Source organism: Trachurus japonicus, chromosome 11, assembly GCF_045865225.1.
Source record: "Trachurus japonicus isolate A0001 chromosome 11, Traja_1.0".
Taxonomy (NCBI): Eukaryota; Metazoa; Chordata; class Actinopteri; order Carangiformes; family Carangidae; genus Trachurus; species Trachurus japonicus.
The window spans coordinates 12,753,359-12,773,612 of record NC_140917.1 but is presented as its reverse complement, the minus strand read 5'-3'; the positions used below and the strand labels follow the sequence as shown (position 1 = coordinate 12,773,612).

The following is a 20,254-nucleotide window of genomic DNA, read 5'->3' as shown; positions in this document are numbered from 1 at the left end:
CACCGATAAAGAAACTGTATTTAATGTGGATCAATAATATATCATGGCTGACACCTGATCTGATTAATAATCAGAGTTCATATCGATCCTAAACATCAGATCAATGCATTTCTATCTGGTTCCACGTCGTCTCCATGGTAACAGAGGTGATGCAGGGGCACTTCTTATTTATAATAAACTTTTCCAAAAATATTGTCTCTGCATTATATCTATATTTTACACGTGAAAACAAAGAACAACCATATTCAACTCCGTATTCAACATGCAGAACGGGGGAGAGCACTCGGGTCACGTGATCCTGCCTTAACCCCGCCCACACGCGTGACATCACAGCTGCACTGTGACATCATCGGCAGTGACCCTCGGAGATGTTTCCGATTGGACGAGCAGGAACCGACGTGACCCTTGTTCTCCAATTGTTTGTAGTTTTTTTTTTTTGCTTTTTTGTTTTGTTTTGTTTTGTTTTACAGCAAGTGACAAACAAACGATGTAATTAAAGCAGCAAAGAACCAAAAGCTAAAATAAAATAGAAGAAGAATAGGACACAGATATATGTATAAAGGGGTTAATATCGATCAATAACATCTGCATACTAAAAACATGACCTTTGACCTACTGATTGATCTACAGCTGATCAATTGATTTGTCATTGTCTATTGCTGCTGCTGCTGCTGCTGCTGCTGCTGCTGAGTCACTGCTCAGACTGGACTGTCCTGTTGCTATGGTTACTGATGAGTCGTCGCGTCAGAGGTCGGAGTCCAGCTGGGCGTGGCTGAGCAGGGCGGCGGTCGGGTCGTCGGTGGGCGGCTCCGACGTGAAGTAGTGCTCCCCCTCCAGCTCCAGCAGGGACGGCAGGTCGGCGCCCCCCTCCCCCAGGCTGAGCGGCTCGGATATCACAACGGGCGCGTTCGTGTAGTGCACCAGCTGCTTCCCTGGAAAAAAAAAAAAAAGATATATATATATAAGGGGTAGGGGTGTAACGGTACACAAAAGTCACGGTTCGGTATGTACCTCGGTTCAGGGGTCACGGTTCGGTACGGTTTCGGTACAACAGACACTAATTGAATGTAAAACTAAAATCTGTCTTGTGTTATAAAAGTTAAAAGAAAAAAGAATACAAAATAAAACAAGTGCATTAGGAGTGTTATAATGCCATTCATTAATTCTAGAGGAAAAAAAACGTGCACTTGACAACTGGCAACTATTATTCGAATTATTAAATTATTATTATTAAAAAAATATTATTAAATAAACAAAACAATAAACTGACATCAATGTTGGTTTACACAGTTAAATTAGACTAGCAGTTACTTTGGTGATGTTTCTGGTCCTGCCTGTGTTCATAAAACATATTAGGCAGCTACACGCACATCCCCCAAAAAACTGAAGACTCGGTGCTGGACCACCAAGAAAGACACAGGTAAGGAAAAAAGGAGACCGCACACTAGTTAAAAGCTCCCGTGACAGTTTAATGTCACTCACACGTTTCAGGCATCAGCCCTTCATCAGACAAAATGTGTCTGATTATATATAGCGTGCGGTCTCCTTTTCTCCTCACCTGTCTGTGTTCATGTCAAGAGGCTTAAAAGCTGCGGGATCATCGGGATAAGTTGTTGCACACAACTTGTCTTTTTCCTTGCACCAGTGATTGACATGAGGCAGGGAGGGAGGGAGGGGAGGCGGGTGAACATGCGCTACGTGTTTGATGCGTTTCTAGCGACGCACCGCGGATCCGTGAAACATCGCCGACGGACTTTGTCCGGTGGACCAGTTGCGAGCATGGATGTATTATGGTCGCGAGCCGCCGCCGCCGCTTGTTTCATTGAGAAGCCACAGTGACATGAATGAAGCAGACAGCTCTCCTCCTCCAACTTCACTCTCTCATCACTTCTCTTCTTCGTCTGCTATGACGGCTGCAGGCAGCTTCGAGGCTCATTACCGCCACCTGGATTCAAATGAGGACTCGACTTTTTTTTTTTAATATTCATTCAGACGTATTCGTCGTGTGACTGTGTGCACCGAACCGTGACCCCCGTACCGTGACGGCACGGGACGAATACATATACCGTTACACCCCTAATAAGGGGTGTCAACGGATACACGGATAACAAATCATAACCGTTTAGAAAAATCAATAATCGTTTACACGCTACGTAACCCTCCTCCTCCTTCATTTCTCACCAATACAGTATTTGTAGGGGTGATAACGTTGCCTGAAAGCTTCACTGCGTGTCAATCCCCCCTCACTTTATCTCCGCGTAGCCTAGGCTACCCATCTCTCTCCAGCTGTCCTTTCAAAATAAAGGCAGAGGAAAAAAAAAAAAAAAAACACAGACTCCTCCGGCCTGTCCTGCGAAGGAGGCTCAACATAGCCAGGCTTTGTGTTCATGTTCCAGCTCAACAAAACCTCTAGCCCCGCGGTCCCCCCGGAGTTAACACGGTAGGCTACTACGAAGCTGGTTATCAACTTTCTCCTGACGCTCGGCCCAACAGCTGAGCAGCTGATTCCCTCAGCTGAACATCTGTAGGCAGAGACGCTCAGAGAGAAAGTAAACAGCAGTGGATCAGCTGATCTCTCCCTCCGTACAAACGTTCCGTTCTGATCCAGACCCACTGTCAAAGTAAAGGTGACGCCAGCTGAAAATAAGTTAAATAGTTAAACAGTAGGGGTGTCACGATTTCAATTTTTTATCGAAATCGATCGAAATTACGTCACGATCTCGAGCATCGAAGTCAAAGAGAGGATCGACGACCCCCCCCCCCCGCCGCCCGCAAAGCTACAACTGCCCGTTGTCCCCATTGCGCACCAAGCCTCTTGTCAGTCACTGGTCCGAGTTCTCCTTTACTTTTTATTTCGAGACAACACTCACTCATTCTCTCTCTCTCTCTCCCTCTCTCCCTCGCTCTCTCTTTTTTTTTTTTTTTTTTTTACCGGCGGTGTCAGCTGATGTGCACGTCTGCAGCAACCCAAACAAATGCACATGTTGACTGGCTCTATTCCAGCCACATGATTGGTTCGGCGCAGCGCGACTCTCAATATAATTGGCTATTTGCCAAAACATGGATGAATGAAAACTATCGACCATGTCTCATATTTCTATCGAAGAAAAGTTATTTCACAATTTATAGCGTTTTATCACCCAGCCCTGGTGGGTTATTGTCCCCCTACCTGGGAAACAGGAGGGAGACACAGCTCCAACTACACAACACCGACAAGCACTGAGAGCCGCATGTTAGACGTTATAAGATTTAAAAAAAAAAAAAAAAAAACGCAAATAATAAGCCGACGAAAAGGTGCAACTTGCCACTTTTTGTCGATGTATTATTTGCGGGGGCTTTCGGGGGATCTGGTGACGGTGGAGGATCTGGGACTGATTGACTGTGGGCCACCGCCAGTCTGATCAGGACCTGATCATCAGGTCCATGGCCGCGCTGCAGCTGCAGCTCTGCCCCGCTGTCACATGACTCTCGCGTATCAGCGCAATCTCGTTTACATTACATTAAGCCGACATCAGGAGAATAATGAGACACGACGGTAAATTAATGAAAATTATGATAATTATGATTGACATTATGATAATGTAAAGATATAAATATATTTGTTTCAAAACCTTTGGGGCAATTTTGGCCCCTGGATCATGATTTTTGGGGGCATGTTACCTTTATATTGTAAAGAAATTATTTAAATGTGACCATTAGTGCCTAATGTGATACATTATGGAAATTGCATCACTTATATGTATCCCATCTTTTGAAATAAGATTTACTGTACAACATTTGATGAATAAAACCAATGATCGTAGACTAGACTAGTCTGAAAATAGCATAGGCGTCTGTGCTGTAAGAAAAAGAAAAAAAAATCGAGAATCGAATCGAATCGTGACCCTAAAATCGAAAATCAAATCGAATCGAGGATTTGGAGAATCGTGACACCCCTATTAAACAGTGGCGCTTTTATAGCCGATTTTATTATTAAACACTGAACATAACCTGAACATAACCTGCTCGGGACCAAATTTTTTTTCCTACTACGACCACGCCAAGACCCGCCTTACTAGGCTTCTGATTGGCTTATCACGATGCCGTCTACTCTGCCGGTTGGGTTTCGGCGTGTGAAGGGAGTGGTTAAGGTTAGGGTAAGATGCAGGTATAGGCTTAGCCTTGCAGAGGCAGCCAATCAAAGTCGGACTAAGGCGGGTCTTGGCGTGGCCATAGTAGGGAGAAAAAAAAAAATTGCATACAGGAGAGCCTGGCTTTAGACTCAACATACCTCGCTAATTCACTGAACTCGCTTCACAGTGAGTACACCCCTCCGTCTCCTTCTCTCTCCTCACGCTCTGCGCCAGTGAGGTGCGTTCACGCTCAACACAACGTTTGAACGGATGGAGCCCCAATGAGCCCCCCGCCCAATGTTATGCTTCGATTGTGTATTTCTGATTTGTATTTTTATTGTTACACTGATCGGACCCCAGGAAGAATAGTTGATGTATGTGTGTATTATATCAGCTAATGGGGATCCAAATCAAATAAATCAAACCAAACCAATCAGAGAGCAGCAGAGGGGTCACCATGACAGCGGGTCTCAAGAAATGGTATGAATGTATGTGATACGATATGTGTGTGTGTGTGTGTTACCTGTATTCCTGGTATTGCTGCTTTCATCACTTCCTCTGAGAACTCCCTCAGACAGCAGCTGAGACGAAACAGTGAGACCACAGTCAGAAAAAAAACGTCCCAAAAAAATTAAAAATAAGACACATAAACCTTTGTGCACTTGTATTTCTCAATAGAGAGCCGAAGCGGAAGCAGGAAGCAACGTCGCCATGGGACCTCAGTTTGGAAAAAATCTCCATTTAAGTGACAACAAACTGCTGATTAATCGGCATGAAACGTGATGTTTTAAACAGATAGAGGTCATGACACAATTCAATCGGATCACGAAATAAAATTTTGACCACGTTCACGTTCTTACATGGAGATTTTTTCTGAATTGAGGTCCCATGGCGACGTTACTTCCTGCTTCCGCTTAGGCTCTCTATAATATTATGCAATGTCATGCAAAAGCTTGGGCACCCCTGGTCAGAGTTTCTGTCAGTGTGAACTGTGAGCAAGTGGAAGATTAAATGATCTCCAACAGGCGTAAAGTTAAACATGAAACACCCTTTTGCAGTATTTTTAAAGCAATATCAGTGTATTGTTTTTGTTAGATCACTTAATCTTCTACCTGCTGACACTGTATCACCGTTTTCTGGATTACTATAAACTCACCACACCACAGCAAACTCTGGAACTATTATATACTGTATATATATACACATAGCAACAGGACAGGATATATACACTGTATATAGCAGGGCTCCAGACTGCTCCTAAATGGTTGCATTTTGCCCCTAAAATCTGAGACAGTGCAGGAAAACGTTCACCTAAATACTCTCCCTAGCACTGTAACCCTAGACTAGCACAAGAGGCAAATCAAATCCTGATTTAGAGGATCATGAGGATCATCATCAAAGTATTTATCAGTAACAATGTGAATATTTGCTTTGCAAGTCGAATTACGTTATGCACCCCTAAATTTTCCGCTTGTGCTCATAAAATTTAAAGTTAGAGGCCGCTGTGCTCCTAATAAGAGAAAGTTAGTCTGGAGCCCGGTATGTATATTTATGGAGTTGAGTGATTTTTCTTCAACACTTAAAGGGATAGTTCAACATTTTGGCAAATTGGCCCATTGCCATAATTGCTATAGTCATAGCAGTAGGTTCATTACCTTTAATTGTCGGTGTAAGCTATTTTCAGTACGGCGGAGCGCAGCAGCTGGCTGCTCAGAGCTACGCTATGGAGGCTAACGGAATTTCTTGGTTTCCCTTATTAAACTCATCAAATTCAACATCCCAAAACTCCACAGCGCTTTTGTAGACAAGTTGTGAGCTGCACAACCACCACGCTATGAGATAATGACGGAACGATACGAAACGGAGCCGTTTTCGAGGTAAATTCATACAAAACCGCTGATGCGCGTTGCGTTCAGGGACAGTTTTTCAGCAAGCAGTCTCCGTATTTACCCTGTATTTACCTCGAAAACGGCTCCGTTTCGTATCGTTCCGTCATTATCTCATAGCGTGGTGGTTGTGCAGGTCACAACTTGTCTACAAAAGCGCTGTGGAGTTTTGGGATGTTGAATTTGATGAGTTTAATGAGGGAAACCAAGAAATTCCCTTAGCCTCCATAGCGTAGCTCTGAGCAGCCAGCTGCTGCGCTCCGCCGTACTGAAAATAGCTTACACCTACAATTAAAGGTAATGAACCTACTGCTATGACTATAGCGATTATGGCAATGGGCCAATTTGCCAAAATGTTGAACTATCCCTTTAACACCTGCATGTATTTTGAGAATGGCTGAAACAGGAAGTGCAGAAACAGAGAGTCTGCATAGTTGCATAGTTGAACTCACAGTGTCCAGACTGTCGAGGTCAAAGTCTCCAGAGGGACACGGCGAACTGAGGAACTAAACATGAACACACACACACACACGTATACAGTTAACACACACGTCCGTACTGTCAGCCATTAACATGCTCATAGACTTTTATCACATTCGACAGATTCTCCCTCTCTCGGGCTGACCTCTATGAGCGGGGAGGTGTCGAAGGAGAAGGCTTGTGCGTTCAGGATGTTCTGCAGGTTTTCTAGACCGTTGTCCACGCTGTCAAGGTGGTCGGACAGCTCGGACCTGAAACACAGAGACAGACAAGCAGGAGAGAGAGAGAGAAAAGAAAGAAACAGAAAGGAGGGAGACGTGAAGTTGCATTATCCCTCTGTAGTTTTTCTATATTTTCTTCTCGTCACCACATCAACGGTGTGAAGGCTCCAACACACTGAGAGATGAGATTATTTATTAATCTACTGAGGGATCTAACAAATGAACTTCCTTGGGTTCATTGTGGAAGTTGATGTATGCAGATGATTAACACCTGGACTGGACTGTATATGACTGACCACCACCTGTCTGTACTAGTCTCTGAATACTTGAGGCTCTCAGCTCAGAGCAGCACTGGAGCTACCAAAGACATAAAACTTAAAGGGATACTTCACCCAAAATCGATAATTCAGCAATTTTCTACTCACCGTCATGCCAAGGAAGGGTTTGGAGAACTTTCAGAGTTATCAAAACGCTTTAGGAGTTCCTGGCAACGGATTTTCATATAATGGCGGCGGATAGAGTTCACTTTTGAATCGTCCAAAACACACACTGTGAAACATCCAGATACCTCCATACTGCTCATCCATACTGACCCAAGTGTCCTGAAGCCGCCACATGAAAAAGTGGTTCGGAAAAAATTTATATGATCTCTGTTTTTAGCCTTGTTGTAGTAGTAGCTCCCAGTGGCTGCGCGAGATTTGCTTGAGATGTTCTTCCGTGTTTACATCAAACATCCAATGGTTCACAACGACGAACAAACATCTCGCAGCAAATCTCAAAACAGAGTCACTGGGAGCTGCTGCTACAACAAGGCTAAAAACGAAGATCAAATTATTTTTTTCCTAACAACTTTTTCATGTGGCGGCTTCAGGACACTTGGGTCAGTACAGACGAGCAGTACGGAGGTATCTGGATGTTTCATAGTGTTTTGGACGATTCAAAAGTGAACTCCATCCGCCGCCATTATATGAAAATCCGTTGCCAGCCGGACCCCCCCTTGGACTCCAAAGGCGTTTTGATGACTCAGAAAGTTCTCTAAACCCTTCCTTGGCAAGACGGTGAGTAGAAAATTGGTGAATTATCGATTTTGGGTAAAGTATCCCTTTAACAATAATCCGTCTGATAAATTGTTTTATTTTATTTCTAACTAGACGCATGTGTGCCGAGTTTGGCCATTGGACGTACATCTAAAAAATAAGCAAAATATCTGAACTAATCAATGAGGACTACTGTCAGCGATGGATTAATAAACATTTTTGATCAGGCACATAAATCTTTACAGTCAGACTCATTCAGCGTCAATACGAGTCTGCACGTGATGACAAGAAGGAAAATACAGAATATCCCCAGGGTTACACTTCAATACAGACTGATATTTTAAAATGTTAATTATTTATAGATTCAGTCATTCACTTGTCAGTTGCTGTTGACACGAAGCGCCAAACATCAGGTGAAGGTTCACCTGCAGAGGGGGGGAGGCGGGGTCTGAGAGAAGCACAGGGGAGGGGAGGGGGGGTTTAATGACACATCTGACTTTCAAAGGGCTAAAGACCTACAATAAATGGCAAAGATTCATTGACATGAACACACTACAGCAAATACAACAACCGGGGGCGGGGGGCACTCTGAAAGCAGCAGGTTTGGGGACTTAAGTCAGTCAGTCAGTCAGTTAGTTAGTTAGTTAGTTAAAGGAGAATTCCGGTCATTTTCTAAGTAACGCTCTACAGCTCTAGGTCCCCGAGCGCGACCGTAGGAAAAAATCTGAGAAAAATATGTGCAGCCTGGACCTAGCTCTCCCCCTGCTAGCTGCGCTACACTGCACTTAAACAGTGAAGTAATGGGGGCAGTTCTTCTAACCGCGACTTTGGCCCCAATATAATGCTCAAAATTTCACTACACATGCTTTGAAACATCGACCAGTTCCTCACCACACAACACTGAGTGTGCATAACTCTGTTAATGTGAGAGAGCAGTGTTAACGTGTGTTTTTGTCACGTACCTCTGTTTACTCTAGCTTCCTGGGTAGACCTTACTAGTCGACTGTTGAGCTCTGGACTGTTTTCATATCAACAAAGACAAAAACGCGAGGAAAACATGGATTTAGGAGGAAAAAAAAGATTTTGGATGGGAAAAAGCATCAATATGAATATAACTGCTCTTTTTTCCATCCAAAATCATTTTTTTCCTCCTAAATCCATGTTTTCCTCGCGTTTTTGTCTTTGTTGATATGGAAACAGTCCCGAGCTCGACAGTCGACTAGTAAGGTCTACCCAGGAAGCTAGCGTAAACAGAGCTACGTGATAAAAACACACGTTAACACTGCTTTCTCATATTAATGGAGTTATTCACACTCAGTGTTGTGTGGTGAGGAACTGGTGGATGTTGCAAAGCATGTGTAGTGATATTTTGAGCATTATATCGAGGCCAAAGTCGCGGTTAGAAGAACTGCCCCCATTACTTCACTGTTTAACTGCAGTGTAGCGCAGCTAGCAGGAGGAGAGCTCGGTCCGGGCTGCACATATTTTTCTCTGATGTATATTTTTCTCCTATGGCAGCGCTCGGGGACCTAGAGCTGTAGAGCGTTACTTAGAAAATGACCGGAATTCTCCTTTAATTTAGTCAGTGACTGAGCTTAGCAAGACTCTCCAACCAACACTACGAGTGTGGGCGATGTGTGTGAGTTTGGGCCGGTTAGTGACAGAGCAGCGAGTTAAAGAGCAGAACAGAGGAAGGAGACGGAGGAAACATCAAGTCCTTTCAGTTTCCACTTTACTCATCGTCTCTGATGACACTTTTATTTTTCTTCTTTTGAACGACCTTTGTGTTGAAGCTGTGTTTCCTGTCTAGTGTAAGTCTGCTATATCTGAAGCTGACAACCATTTCAACTGATTTGTTTACTATTATTATTATTATTATTAACACTATTATGTATCATTATATCACTATGTTGGATCGTGGTTTGTGACGTTATTCCAGGGCTCCAGGCTGTCCCTAAATGGAGGCAATTTGTCCCTTAAAATCTGAGACAGTGCAAGTCAATGTTTCATCTATTTGCACATGTGCAACCAGTTAATTTTCTAAGGGTTTTTCTTTTAACACTGATGAAACGTGGAAGGAGCGTCTCAAATAATCTGGTATCTGTCATTACAGGTGTCATGGATGAAAAGTAAATGTGAATATTTGCTTTTCAAGTCGATTTACAGTGTGCGTCCATACAGTTTCTGCTTTTGCTCCTAAAATTTGAAGTTAGTGGGCCACTGTGCTCCTAGTTTTAAAAAAAAAAAGTTAGTCTGGAGCCCTGTGCTTCCTGTATGTTCAGAAGAAGTCAATAGATGATGCTGTTGTGTAAATCTGTTGGTACTGTTTCCCTTCTCCTGGGATGTTATGTCCACAAACTGGAGAAACGACAGACGAACACGGCCCAACATAGCGTTGGCATCTTTGGTTGCAGTTGACAAACAGCGTCAAACAGGTGTCACAGACTTACCTGTCAATGCAGGCGATGGTCTGACATTTCTGCTGAGATGTGTTGGGGTTGTTTGTATTTGGGGCGGGTGTCTGGCTGGATGGGGCGGGTTGGAGGGGCTCGGTGGAGGAGGCAGCGTTCATCACAACAATGGCTACAGTGGAGACAGACAAACAGACAGGTTCAAACTGCCGTCAGTGCCGACCAGGGCTGCACGGTAAATAAAAATGAGGTCTGTCAAATTATTACAATTTTTAATGTTATAGAAACAGAAGGATAGATGATAAAATACATATATATAGGCTGCATTCTCATCTCTCTCTCTCTCTCTCTCTCTCTCTCTCTCTCTCTCTCTCTCCTGACACAGACACGTTGACAAAACATTGATGTTGTAGCAGTAGGCTAATTAGCGAATCTCTTTGGTGCTCCTGTTTTTCCTTTAGTGATGATATCAAACTTCTTAAAGGGATAGTTCAACATTTTGGCAAATTGGCCCATTGCCATAATCGCTATAGTCATAGCAGTAGGTTCGTTACCTTTAATTGTCGGTGTAAGCTATTTTTAGAACGGAGGAGCGGAGCGGCGAACTGCTCAGGGCTATGCTATGGAGGCTAAGGGAATTTCTTGGTTTTCCTCATCAAACTCATCAAATACACAATCCAGCAACTCCAAAAGGCTGTCGTGGACAAGTTGTGACCTGCACATTCACCACGCTATGAGATAATAACGGAACGTTACGGGACACAGCTGTTTTAGAGGTAAATTCATGCAAAACCGCTGATGCGTGTTGCGTTCAGGGACAGTTTTTCAGCAAGCAGTCTCTGTATTTACCCTGTATTTACCTCGAAAACGGCTCAGTTTCGTAACGTTCCATTATTATCTCATAGCGTGGTGGTTGTGCAGGTCACAACTTGTCCATGAAAGCGTTTTGGAGTTTTGGGATTTTGTATTTGATGAGTTTGATGAGGGAAAGCAAGAAATTCCTTTAGCCTCCATCGCGTAGCTCTGAGCAGTTCGCCGCTCCGCTCCTCCGTTCTAAAAATAGCTTACACCGACAAATAAAGGTAACGAACCTACTGCTATGACTATAGCGATTATGGCAATGGGCCAATTTGCCAAAATGTTGAACTATCCCTTTAAGCAGCCGCTGCTCTGTGACTGACAGGCGGATACTTTTTTTTTTTGATTTATTTATAAACAGGCGGATACTTGCAAACAAACGTTTCACTTTCATGACGCGGGCTACGGCCTCTGTTCAGCTGGATGCAGCCACGGCTTCTTACACAGGGTGAGAAACAACCACAAACAAGCTTTTACGGGAGAAAAAGTCTGTTGTGAACACCTAGTTGTCTGAAAATGTATACTGCTTTCCCTGAGTGTGCGCAGGGGGAGGAGGGGCGACGCCGCTGCCTGCTCAGTCAAGTGAGAGAGAGAGAGAGAGTGGCGCATACTTTCCTCACTTGCAAATTTATTTTTTTTTGCAAACAGACCTGTTTGATGCCCTGAGGAAGGTTTCTATAACCGAAACGTTGGCATAATAAAACATTTGCAAGTGAGGAAAAAGTGTGCAGGAGTTTCTTCACCAGCCCATGTCGCTCTCCTCCTCCAATGCACCTTTTGTCAACCACAACCGGTGTGCAAAACTGTTTCAACTGAAAAAAAATTGAAATGTTTAAAAAAAAAGAGAGATAAACATCACACATCCGATGTGGCTATCACACATCATGCGCACATCGCAATGTAAAACTAATTGATATATTGTGCAGCCCTAGTACTGACCAGTGATGGGAACAACGGCCTTATAAAATAACAGCACTCATTTTTTTCAGTAACGAGTAGCCTAATCTAAGTTAAGTTACATATTCTCCCGTTATAACACCGTTACTCGCAGTTAATTAACTCAAGAAGTCCCATCACAAAATAATAATACACCTGTTAAAGTGTAGCTACGTTTTATACACTTTTTTTTCAGTCTATAAATCGGAAAAAGCTGTTTATCTAGAACTGACCAACTCCCTCAGTATTCCTCCGCACAGACAGACTTTGATACTGAGTGAGTTGGTTCGTTCCAGATAAACGGGAGGTTAAAGCGGCGAGTCCAAGTAATTTAACATATTTGAGCATTTTATTTTTTAAAAATAATGCAAATGTTACTTTTCCTGGTAATTAGTTACTTTTATTATGTAGGAATTCAGTTACTATGGGAAAGCAACTAGTAGGGCTGGGACGATACGCTTTTCTCCCAATTCGATTCTTCTACGATTTTTTGGATGGCGATTCGATTTAAATTGCGATTCTACGATATTGCCGATTCTCTCGATTTTTAGTCTGCATTTTTAACATTTATCTGCACACAAATACCCTAGGAGCCTATAAATTAACATACTCCATTGTAAAGTGAACTTAAACCCTTTTCAAAACCTGTACTCTTTGTATGTAAAAAAGGCTAACGAACGCACATTGCACAATATTTTAAAAAATTCCCCCAAAAAAATAAAATAAAAAATTTAAAAATCGATTTTTTTTTAAAAAATCGATTTAAAAATCGTCAAAAAAGATATCGCGATGTTTATGTGAATCGATTTTTTCTCCCACCCCTAGCAACTAGTAACTATAACTAATTACTTTCTAAAAATGTAACGTACCCAACACTGGTACCGACTAGGAATCAAACTACTGACATGTTAACACTACCAACACAGGTTGAGGAGAGGCGGCTCCCTCCACCGTTACCTGGTGCAGGATTCGCCGTGGAGGTGTCTGGGGTCGGCTGCGACTCGCTGTCCTGCAGGATGGAATTGATGAAGGTGGTGGGGGAGAGGGGCGTGTCTACAGGTGTGGCGCCCCCATCCAGAACAGGACACACCTCCACATCTGGACTGGACGGCTCCTCTTTGACGTTGACTGACCCGCTCTCTCTGCGGGCAAACACAGTGACACACGCATTGAGCCAACAGTCAGCGACTATTCGTGGCTACAGGAGCGAGACCTGATCTGATTGGGCCTCACCCGGCGTCCGTCCATTCGCTGACCACCTCCTCTGCAGTGGGCGTGGTCAACTCCGTTATGTCGGAGATGATTGGTCCAGAGGTCACCGGAGATTCAGGTGAGAACAGATTGGCTGCAGGCTAAAAAAGAAACGAGAGCCAAGACCATTTATGAAAAAGGGAGCGTGTCTATGTTCCCTCAGCCTTAGGTTCCCTCATTTCTAAGGTTTTTTTTTTCTTTCCAAAATTAGGCCCTATGTTCCCACATTTCCTTTATGATCAATTTGCATCAGATTGTATCCCCATTTCTCCCAAGTTGGTAGTCAATTACACCCAACCTATTATCCAGTATTTTAGCTAAATCTGGGAACATAGGGCCCTGGGAACATAGGGCTGACCCCTTCCAACAACTCACCTCCATGAGTTAGTGCAAGACAACAAACTTCTACAGTAGTACAAATAGTGTTAGTAGTAGTAAACGAAGCATTAGAAAGTTTGTACAGTTAAGTACACCAGAAATTCTGGACATTATTAGTGGGGTAATTTAAGATAGCCACTTGGTAACGTTAGCACCATTCGGTTAATAGCGGTAACTTGACCACTGTTCGAGCAAGAGAAAACAAGCTTCTGGTGGGGGGGGGGGGGGCGTCACGTGCAAAGGACCCTAGGTTGAAATTACTCTGAATCATCCCTTTAAATGTGGTATAAAAATAAAAATGACTTGACTTAGAGTTTCATTTTGAGAAAATTCTTAGAAATAATAAAAATCTTGAGTGGAGTGTGAGTGTTTGGAATATATTTTGGGTTCATTTCATACAAAATGTATTATGTGGCTATGTGTATGTCTATGTATATTTGTATGTCTTTTCTTGTGTATGTCTTCCTGTCATTTTTTGTGTCTGGGCCCCTTTTAAAAGCTCTTGAGCTTCTCAAGGTGTCCCATTTCACATATGAAATTACAATTATTTTAATGATTTTATTACCTTTTCTATATATGTGAATAAAGATGATTGATTGATTGATTGATTGATTGATTGATTGATTGATTGATTGATTGATTGATTGATTGATTGATTGATTGATTGATTGATCCTAGAAATGAGGCAACATAGGGCTGAGGGAACATAGGACTGTGGGAATATAGGGCTGACCCCGTGAAAAAACAAGTGTCGATCCAGAACCATCATTGAAACACTGAGCACTGATCTGAATTTTTACATGTGATGATTTTGTTTTTGACGTGTAAAAGCGACTTCACGTTACCTGCATGTGCTCCAATGAGAACTGCCGACTGTATTTAGGCATGGAGTGGGCGGAGCTGGAGTCATTCAGCATCAGAGGGCTGCAGAGGAGAAAAACAAAACATTAAACATGAGCTTGTTAACAGTTCTTCTTTTAATGAGCACTGCTTCATAAAGTGTCATGATTCAAACCAGCGGAGGAGGCTTATCGTTATCTGTGATAAAAATACTAGTATTAGTGGTGTTTTTATAAACTTGCATCTTCCTCTTGACTCCCAGGATCCTGTTGGTCTGGACCAGAGACACCAGAAACTGGATCAGCTGCAGAGAGAGGGAGTTATTATTAGCTCGGACAGACCAGACCTACCTTCATTCACAGGTTATGTATCATAGGGTTTGCACATAAAAGCTCTACAGTCCAGATGTTTTAGCCAAATTTTAGTTTGTTCATGTTGAACATAACTCTTCCAATCACACAAAAATTAGTCATTGGGTCTCACAGAACAGACACTATTTGCTTTATATATGTTTCCTATCATCAGGAACACACAGCTGAATATATCTATGAAACTGCTCCCTCCCCCTCCCTCACCCTTGCATTATAACACACTACTTCATGCCATTAACACTTTACCTTGTTGACAACTTTCTGTTGCTGAACGTGTTTCTGTCTCAGACTGGCCACCTCCCTCCACAGAGCCTCGTTCTCACTGCAACACAGATACATAGTTCAACACATCTGCACAGATATAGAGATATAAAGTATGCACAGATACACCCATCAAGCTCTTTATTAGGAGCAACATTTAAACACCGTGTTCAATCTCCTTTCACTCTGGAAATGGAGCAAAGTGAAGTAAAAGTAAAAGTAAAACTCATGTGTCATGTACAAAAATGATAAGATAAGCGGTTCAAGGGTTTATACCATGATGATGAGCAGGCAAACAGATGTTTCTAATAAAGTGCTCAGTGATTAAACAGCTAAATGGACACATACAGATGCAGTATATACACTCGTTATTGTTTATAAGAATTATGTATCGGCCTTAAAGTCTCATTGTGAGCATTTAAACTTCAGGATCCTCCAGTTTTCTAAAACAAAGCCCCAGACCTGGACTCGACCAGGTGTTGATGTGGTCGTGGTCTTACTGTTTCATGGCAATGATCCTGGAGTCGATGGTCTCCTGTTTTCCCTTCATCAGCTGGACGTCAGTGAGGATTTTGTTTACTTCGTCTGTAGAGAGCTTCACATCCCCCTGATGCACGGAGGACACCTAAACCAATCACAGAGAGGGTCACATACAGGTATATCTGCAGCTGTGGTCTAATTAACGATATGATAACAATCTACAAGGCTGTACACTAATGCATACATTGGTGACTTTGCGTTTAATGTTCTCCAGCAGGTGTTCTTGTCCTCTGACGAAGAACGGGTGTTGGAACTCTGTGTCGTCTCTCTCTGGTTTCAACAAACCTCCCTGCTCAATGTGCACCACCTTACGGAAGCCGTCTGCACAGAAAACCATTCACAAAACAACACATTTCATGTCATTACAAAAACAGACAGGAACTCGTCCCAGTACTGTGTGATACGTCCAAACCAGAACCTTCCTTGTGTGTTTAAAAACATGTTCCACTGTATTGCAAAAGATAAAGCCTGTTTGGGATCTGTAGGTGATGCGGTTCTTCATACTCACACATGTTGAGCTGTCTGATGAAGCTGGCCATGTTGTTGTGTTTGAAGTACTTTGGTAGAACTTCTTTAGAGAACCGACCCTGATCGAACACATGGAAACTGGTTCCACTCTGAAAAAGAGCACACGGATAATGGTCAGTATTAATGACAATGACAGTCTTCAGCACGAGTCTAATGCCCCTACTACTGTTATTAATACTGATGCTATCATCACTGCTGTTGGTACCGAGGTTATTAAAGCAGAAGTAAGCGATATATTTGTGTTAATTTAAGTCTTAAATAGTTATATCTTCCGACAGCAATCACTTACATAGAGTGTTTGGTCTGAAACACGGGTCTGTCAGTCACTCTGCTCTGCTCTGAGCCGAGGAGAAAACTCTTATCGTATCCTACAATTTGTATCCAATGAGGAGAGAGAACGGCATGCAGGGCTGTGTGTGCAGCCAAGGGATGCGCCTGAATGTGGTGACGTAGGGACGAGGACTGTTATGGTGCGTTCAAGGCAACTCGTAACTCGTGTTTTTCCGACCTGTGAAGTCGTACCAGTTCGATCTGGTACGAGTTCACGGGTCAGAAGTTACGAGTGGCCGTTATAGTGACTTTCACCGGTAAAACAGGTCGGACAAACACGAGTGGGTTGCCTGGAACACTACAAAGTCGTAAGTCCTGACTTGAAGCTGTAATTTACGGTTTCAAAAGCCTGCCTGGAACGCAGCATTAGCCAAAACGACCGGATCGCTTACTTCTGCTTTAATACTGTTGTTATCGCAAAAACTATCATTACAACTCGTTAGCCTCATAGCATAATTGCCTAAGTCATTTTTTGGCCAAATTGAGATATCTGCCTAACTTTCCTCTCCTACCACTGCTGCATCACCTTGCCTTATTGGCTATGTCCTCAACCAAGATAGTGATTTTGGACTCTAAACAGTGTTCTAAGTCATCTTTTTGACTTTGCTTGCTAGAAACTGTGTTTTTTCTTTTTTTTCCCGGAAATGTTCAAATATGACTTAGGCAATTATGCTATGAGGCTAACGAACTGTTACTGTTGTGACTATACGTGTTATTACGGCTGTTGTTGTTCTACTGTTATTATTACTATTACTACAGTACTATCATTATTGTTGTACTGTCATTGCTACTATTACTATAGTACTACTATCATTATTGCCTTTGTTATTATTACAGTACTATCATTATTGCTTCTGTAATTACTACAGTACTATCGTTATTGCTATTGTCATTGCTACTGTATTACTATAGTACTATCATTATTACCTCTGTTATTACTATTTTCATCACAATACTATCATTATTGCTACTGTTATTACTACTTTTATCACAATACTATCATTATCGCTCTTGTTATTACTACTATTAATACAGTACTATCATTATTGCTTAATACAATACTATCACTGTTGCAACTGTTATTACAACTGCTACTGTTGTTATAGTTGTGACCCCTGGTGTTATTAATATAATCGTTATTGCTACTGTTACTTTGGTTATCTTTGTTTGGGACGATGGTGGGGGGTTGGGAGTGTGGGGTGGAGGTCAGATCTTCTTTTAGATGCTCTAAAACAAACTGTGACGTTACAATATTGCTTCTGTTATTATTACAACTGCTACTGTTATTATAGTTGTGACCACTGGTGTTGTTATTACCATCGTTATTTCTACTGTTACTTTAGTTGTCTTTGTTTGGGGGGTTGTGGGCATAGACATACAGTATGTATATGGTTGTGGGGGGCAGATGATCTTCTTTTAGCTACTCTGAAAATCGGTTCAGCTGTTCAGCGCTGACACAAACCGACAGCTGACGGACTCCTCGCGGACTGGGGGGAAGATTAAACTGGTCTGCTCTGATTCAGGTGAGCAGGTTTGTTTTCTCTCTCTGTGCCGATGATCTCATTATCTCTGATCTGCTATTAGCATGTTAGCTTAGGCTGATGGGGCGTCAACAACAGCTACCATCTATTATCACCAGCGTCTTACTGCTCTGATTAAAAGTGAAACTATTTCCTCCCTGTCCTCTGCTCTGCTCTCTGTCACCGTTAGCTTCATGCTACACCGACACCACCACCACAATAATAATAATAAGTTGAGTACCGGGCTCCAGCAGATCAGCGGATCGGTGTCCGGGTCCTCCACCAGGGTCCATAGTTTGGTTAGGAAGGCCGGGACATTCCCCCCGCTGACAACCGGGCCTCCTCCGCCTCCCGCTTGATACTCCATCGAAGACAACAGATCACCCGCACTCCGGATTATTATTAATCTGAAACACCGCAGCTAATCTGAGCTAACGGTGCTAACCATTAGCATGCCGTTAGCACGACTCGTCGCTCGAACCTACGAACAAAAACGCGACACTGATCCGAACTGAGATGTGATCCGGCTCACGGGGCCATTCGTTCCGCTGCTGCTACAGACGTTGTCGGGCCTGTGTCGGTCCACGGAAGGTTGACTAAAGTTTGTTTAAATGAAGTCTCACGGTGTAAAGAAAAATTACATCAGATCACAAACCAACAACTGCGTAGCGAGTAGCGCTTGTCGCCACCCGATGACGTGTAAAACGTAATGAGAACGTTTGGTCGCCTTATGACGCAGGCACGCAGGCATACTTGATTCGAAAACAGAATTTATATTTGATTTAAAGGCCCCATGCTGTGCACTTTTCTCTTGGTTTATTTACCTGCTGATATCCCTAACAAGATGTATCATTGGTTTTGAGTACCTGTGATCTGCTTAATATGGTTTATACTGCCCCTTTCTGTTGCCTCTTTCTGGAGCTCTAGCAGGCACAGGTCATTTGGCCAATCAGAAGAGAGAATGAGAACCTCTCCTCTGATTGGCTCACTGTTTTTGAGTGGCATGTGGTCGGGCCAATCACAGGCAAGTAACTGAAACCTAAACTGCATTCATAAAAATAGAAAAAAAAACAACTGGTCATGGTGGGCGGAGTTACCTTGTGTGTGACATCACATAAAGGAGGAAGTGCTATCTGCTCGTCTTAAAGAGAATGTTCCTACAAATGGGCGGTGTGTGTTTCTCCGTTTATGACCAGTTTGATGCATGGGGCAGTATATATATGTGGCCCAGAGACCTTCCCAAGCACGAAAAAATAACCAAAATCACATTTTTCATGCCATGGGGCCTTTAACACTGATGTGTAAATGTCCTTTATCTCTCCAAGTATTTGGTTTGTTTTACTTGTTTTACATATAATATGTGGAATTATGACAAAACTCCATTATCTATCTGAATTTTATTACTTTAAAGGGACAATATGTGACAATTACCCCCCATCTAGCGGTGCGGTTGCATGTCGGCACGTATTCTTGCTGTTGCGTTTACGTAAACTCGGGCAGAAGTCAGAAAAACAACACACGCTGCATGTATCAGGATAAACAAGCCTCTATGTAAACAAACGGTCCGCCAGCACGAGGCAAAACAATACAGGCGTGACAATATGTTGTCATGGCGATGTCGTATTGTTTACCTGACCCACGTTTTACCGGCTTTCTCTCGTCGAGTAAAATAACATCCAGTCGGTTTGCCGACGGCGTCACTCACGGCGTCATTCAGGTGTCTGACTGCACCTGAAGGCAACACCAGTGCCTCCGTCCTTCCTCACACTAGCTACACGGTGGTGACAGTTTTAACAGGCGCTGTCTGGAAAACTTTCTCCCCGAGCCGAGAAGCTCCGGCGGCCCGAGTTTGTGGTTACTGACGGCCACGGTGACACTGAACGTAAAACATGGCGATTCAACATGGCAGAGAAGGTTCGGTGAACCCCCCCCTGTATGTTTGTAACGACTTGTAACATCTCATTCTAAGGTACGAGAAAGCGCTCGTTTGTATGCGGGCGCGATTCCACTTCAGTGAAATACGTATTTATGAAAGCGATATTTGATTTTTGTCAATAAAAAGCCAATAAAGTCCCATACTGTCCCTTTAAAGGGACAACGAGGAGTTTCTATTTGGTTATAAAAAAGTCTCACGTTAATGTGGATGAATCTCCGCTACCCACACTTGTTAATGGGCCCATTTTCGATAAATATATCGTTCTGTCTCTATCGTTATTTTGTTACTATTAGTGGTGGCAGAAATGCTGGTCGAGCCGACCAGCGTTTCCTTCGTGGCGAGTCATGTGAATAACGCA

General features: G+C 42.9%; 1 protein-coding gene across 2 annotated transcripts; it reads right to left on the bottom strand.

Annotated features, from left to right (window-relative positions):
* Window positions 1-18,651, bottom strand: hsf1 (heat shock transcription factor 1). Of its 2 annotated transcripts, XM_085791028.1 has the most exons (15): window positions 18,202-18,651; window positions 16,091-16,199; window positions 15,767-15,903; window positions 15,543-15,667; window positions 15,028-15,103; window positions 14,653-14,714; window positions 14,416-14,494; window positions 13,175-13,293; window positions 12,899-13,083; window positions 10,187-10,319; window positions 8,113-8,184; window positions 6,624-6,729; window positions 6,451-6,504; window positions 4,636-4,693; window positions 1-932 (listed from the first exon to the last, which is right to left on the bottom strand). In XM_085791028.1, exons 1-15 carry the CDS (start codon window positions 18,325-18,327, stop codon window positions 745-747), a joined length of 1,629 nt encoding a protein of 542 aa, XP_085647154.1. In that variant the 5' UTR covers window positions 18,328-18,651; the 3' UTR covers window positions 1-744. The 2 variants fall into 2 exon arrangements, with proteins under 2 accessions (XP_085647154.1, XP_085647155.1); XM_085791029.1 differs by lacking the exon at window positions 8,113-8,184.
* Between the last annotated feature and the right edge of the window lie 1,603 nt (window positions 18,652-20,254).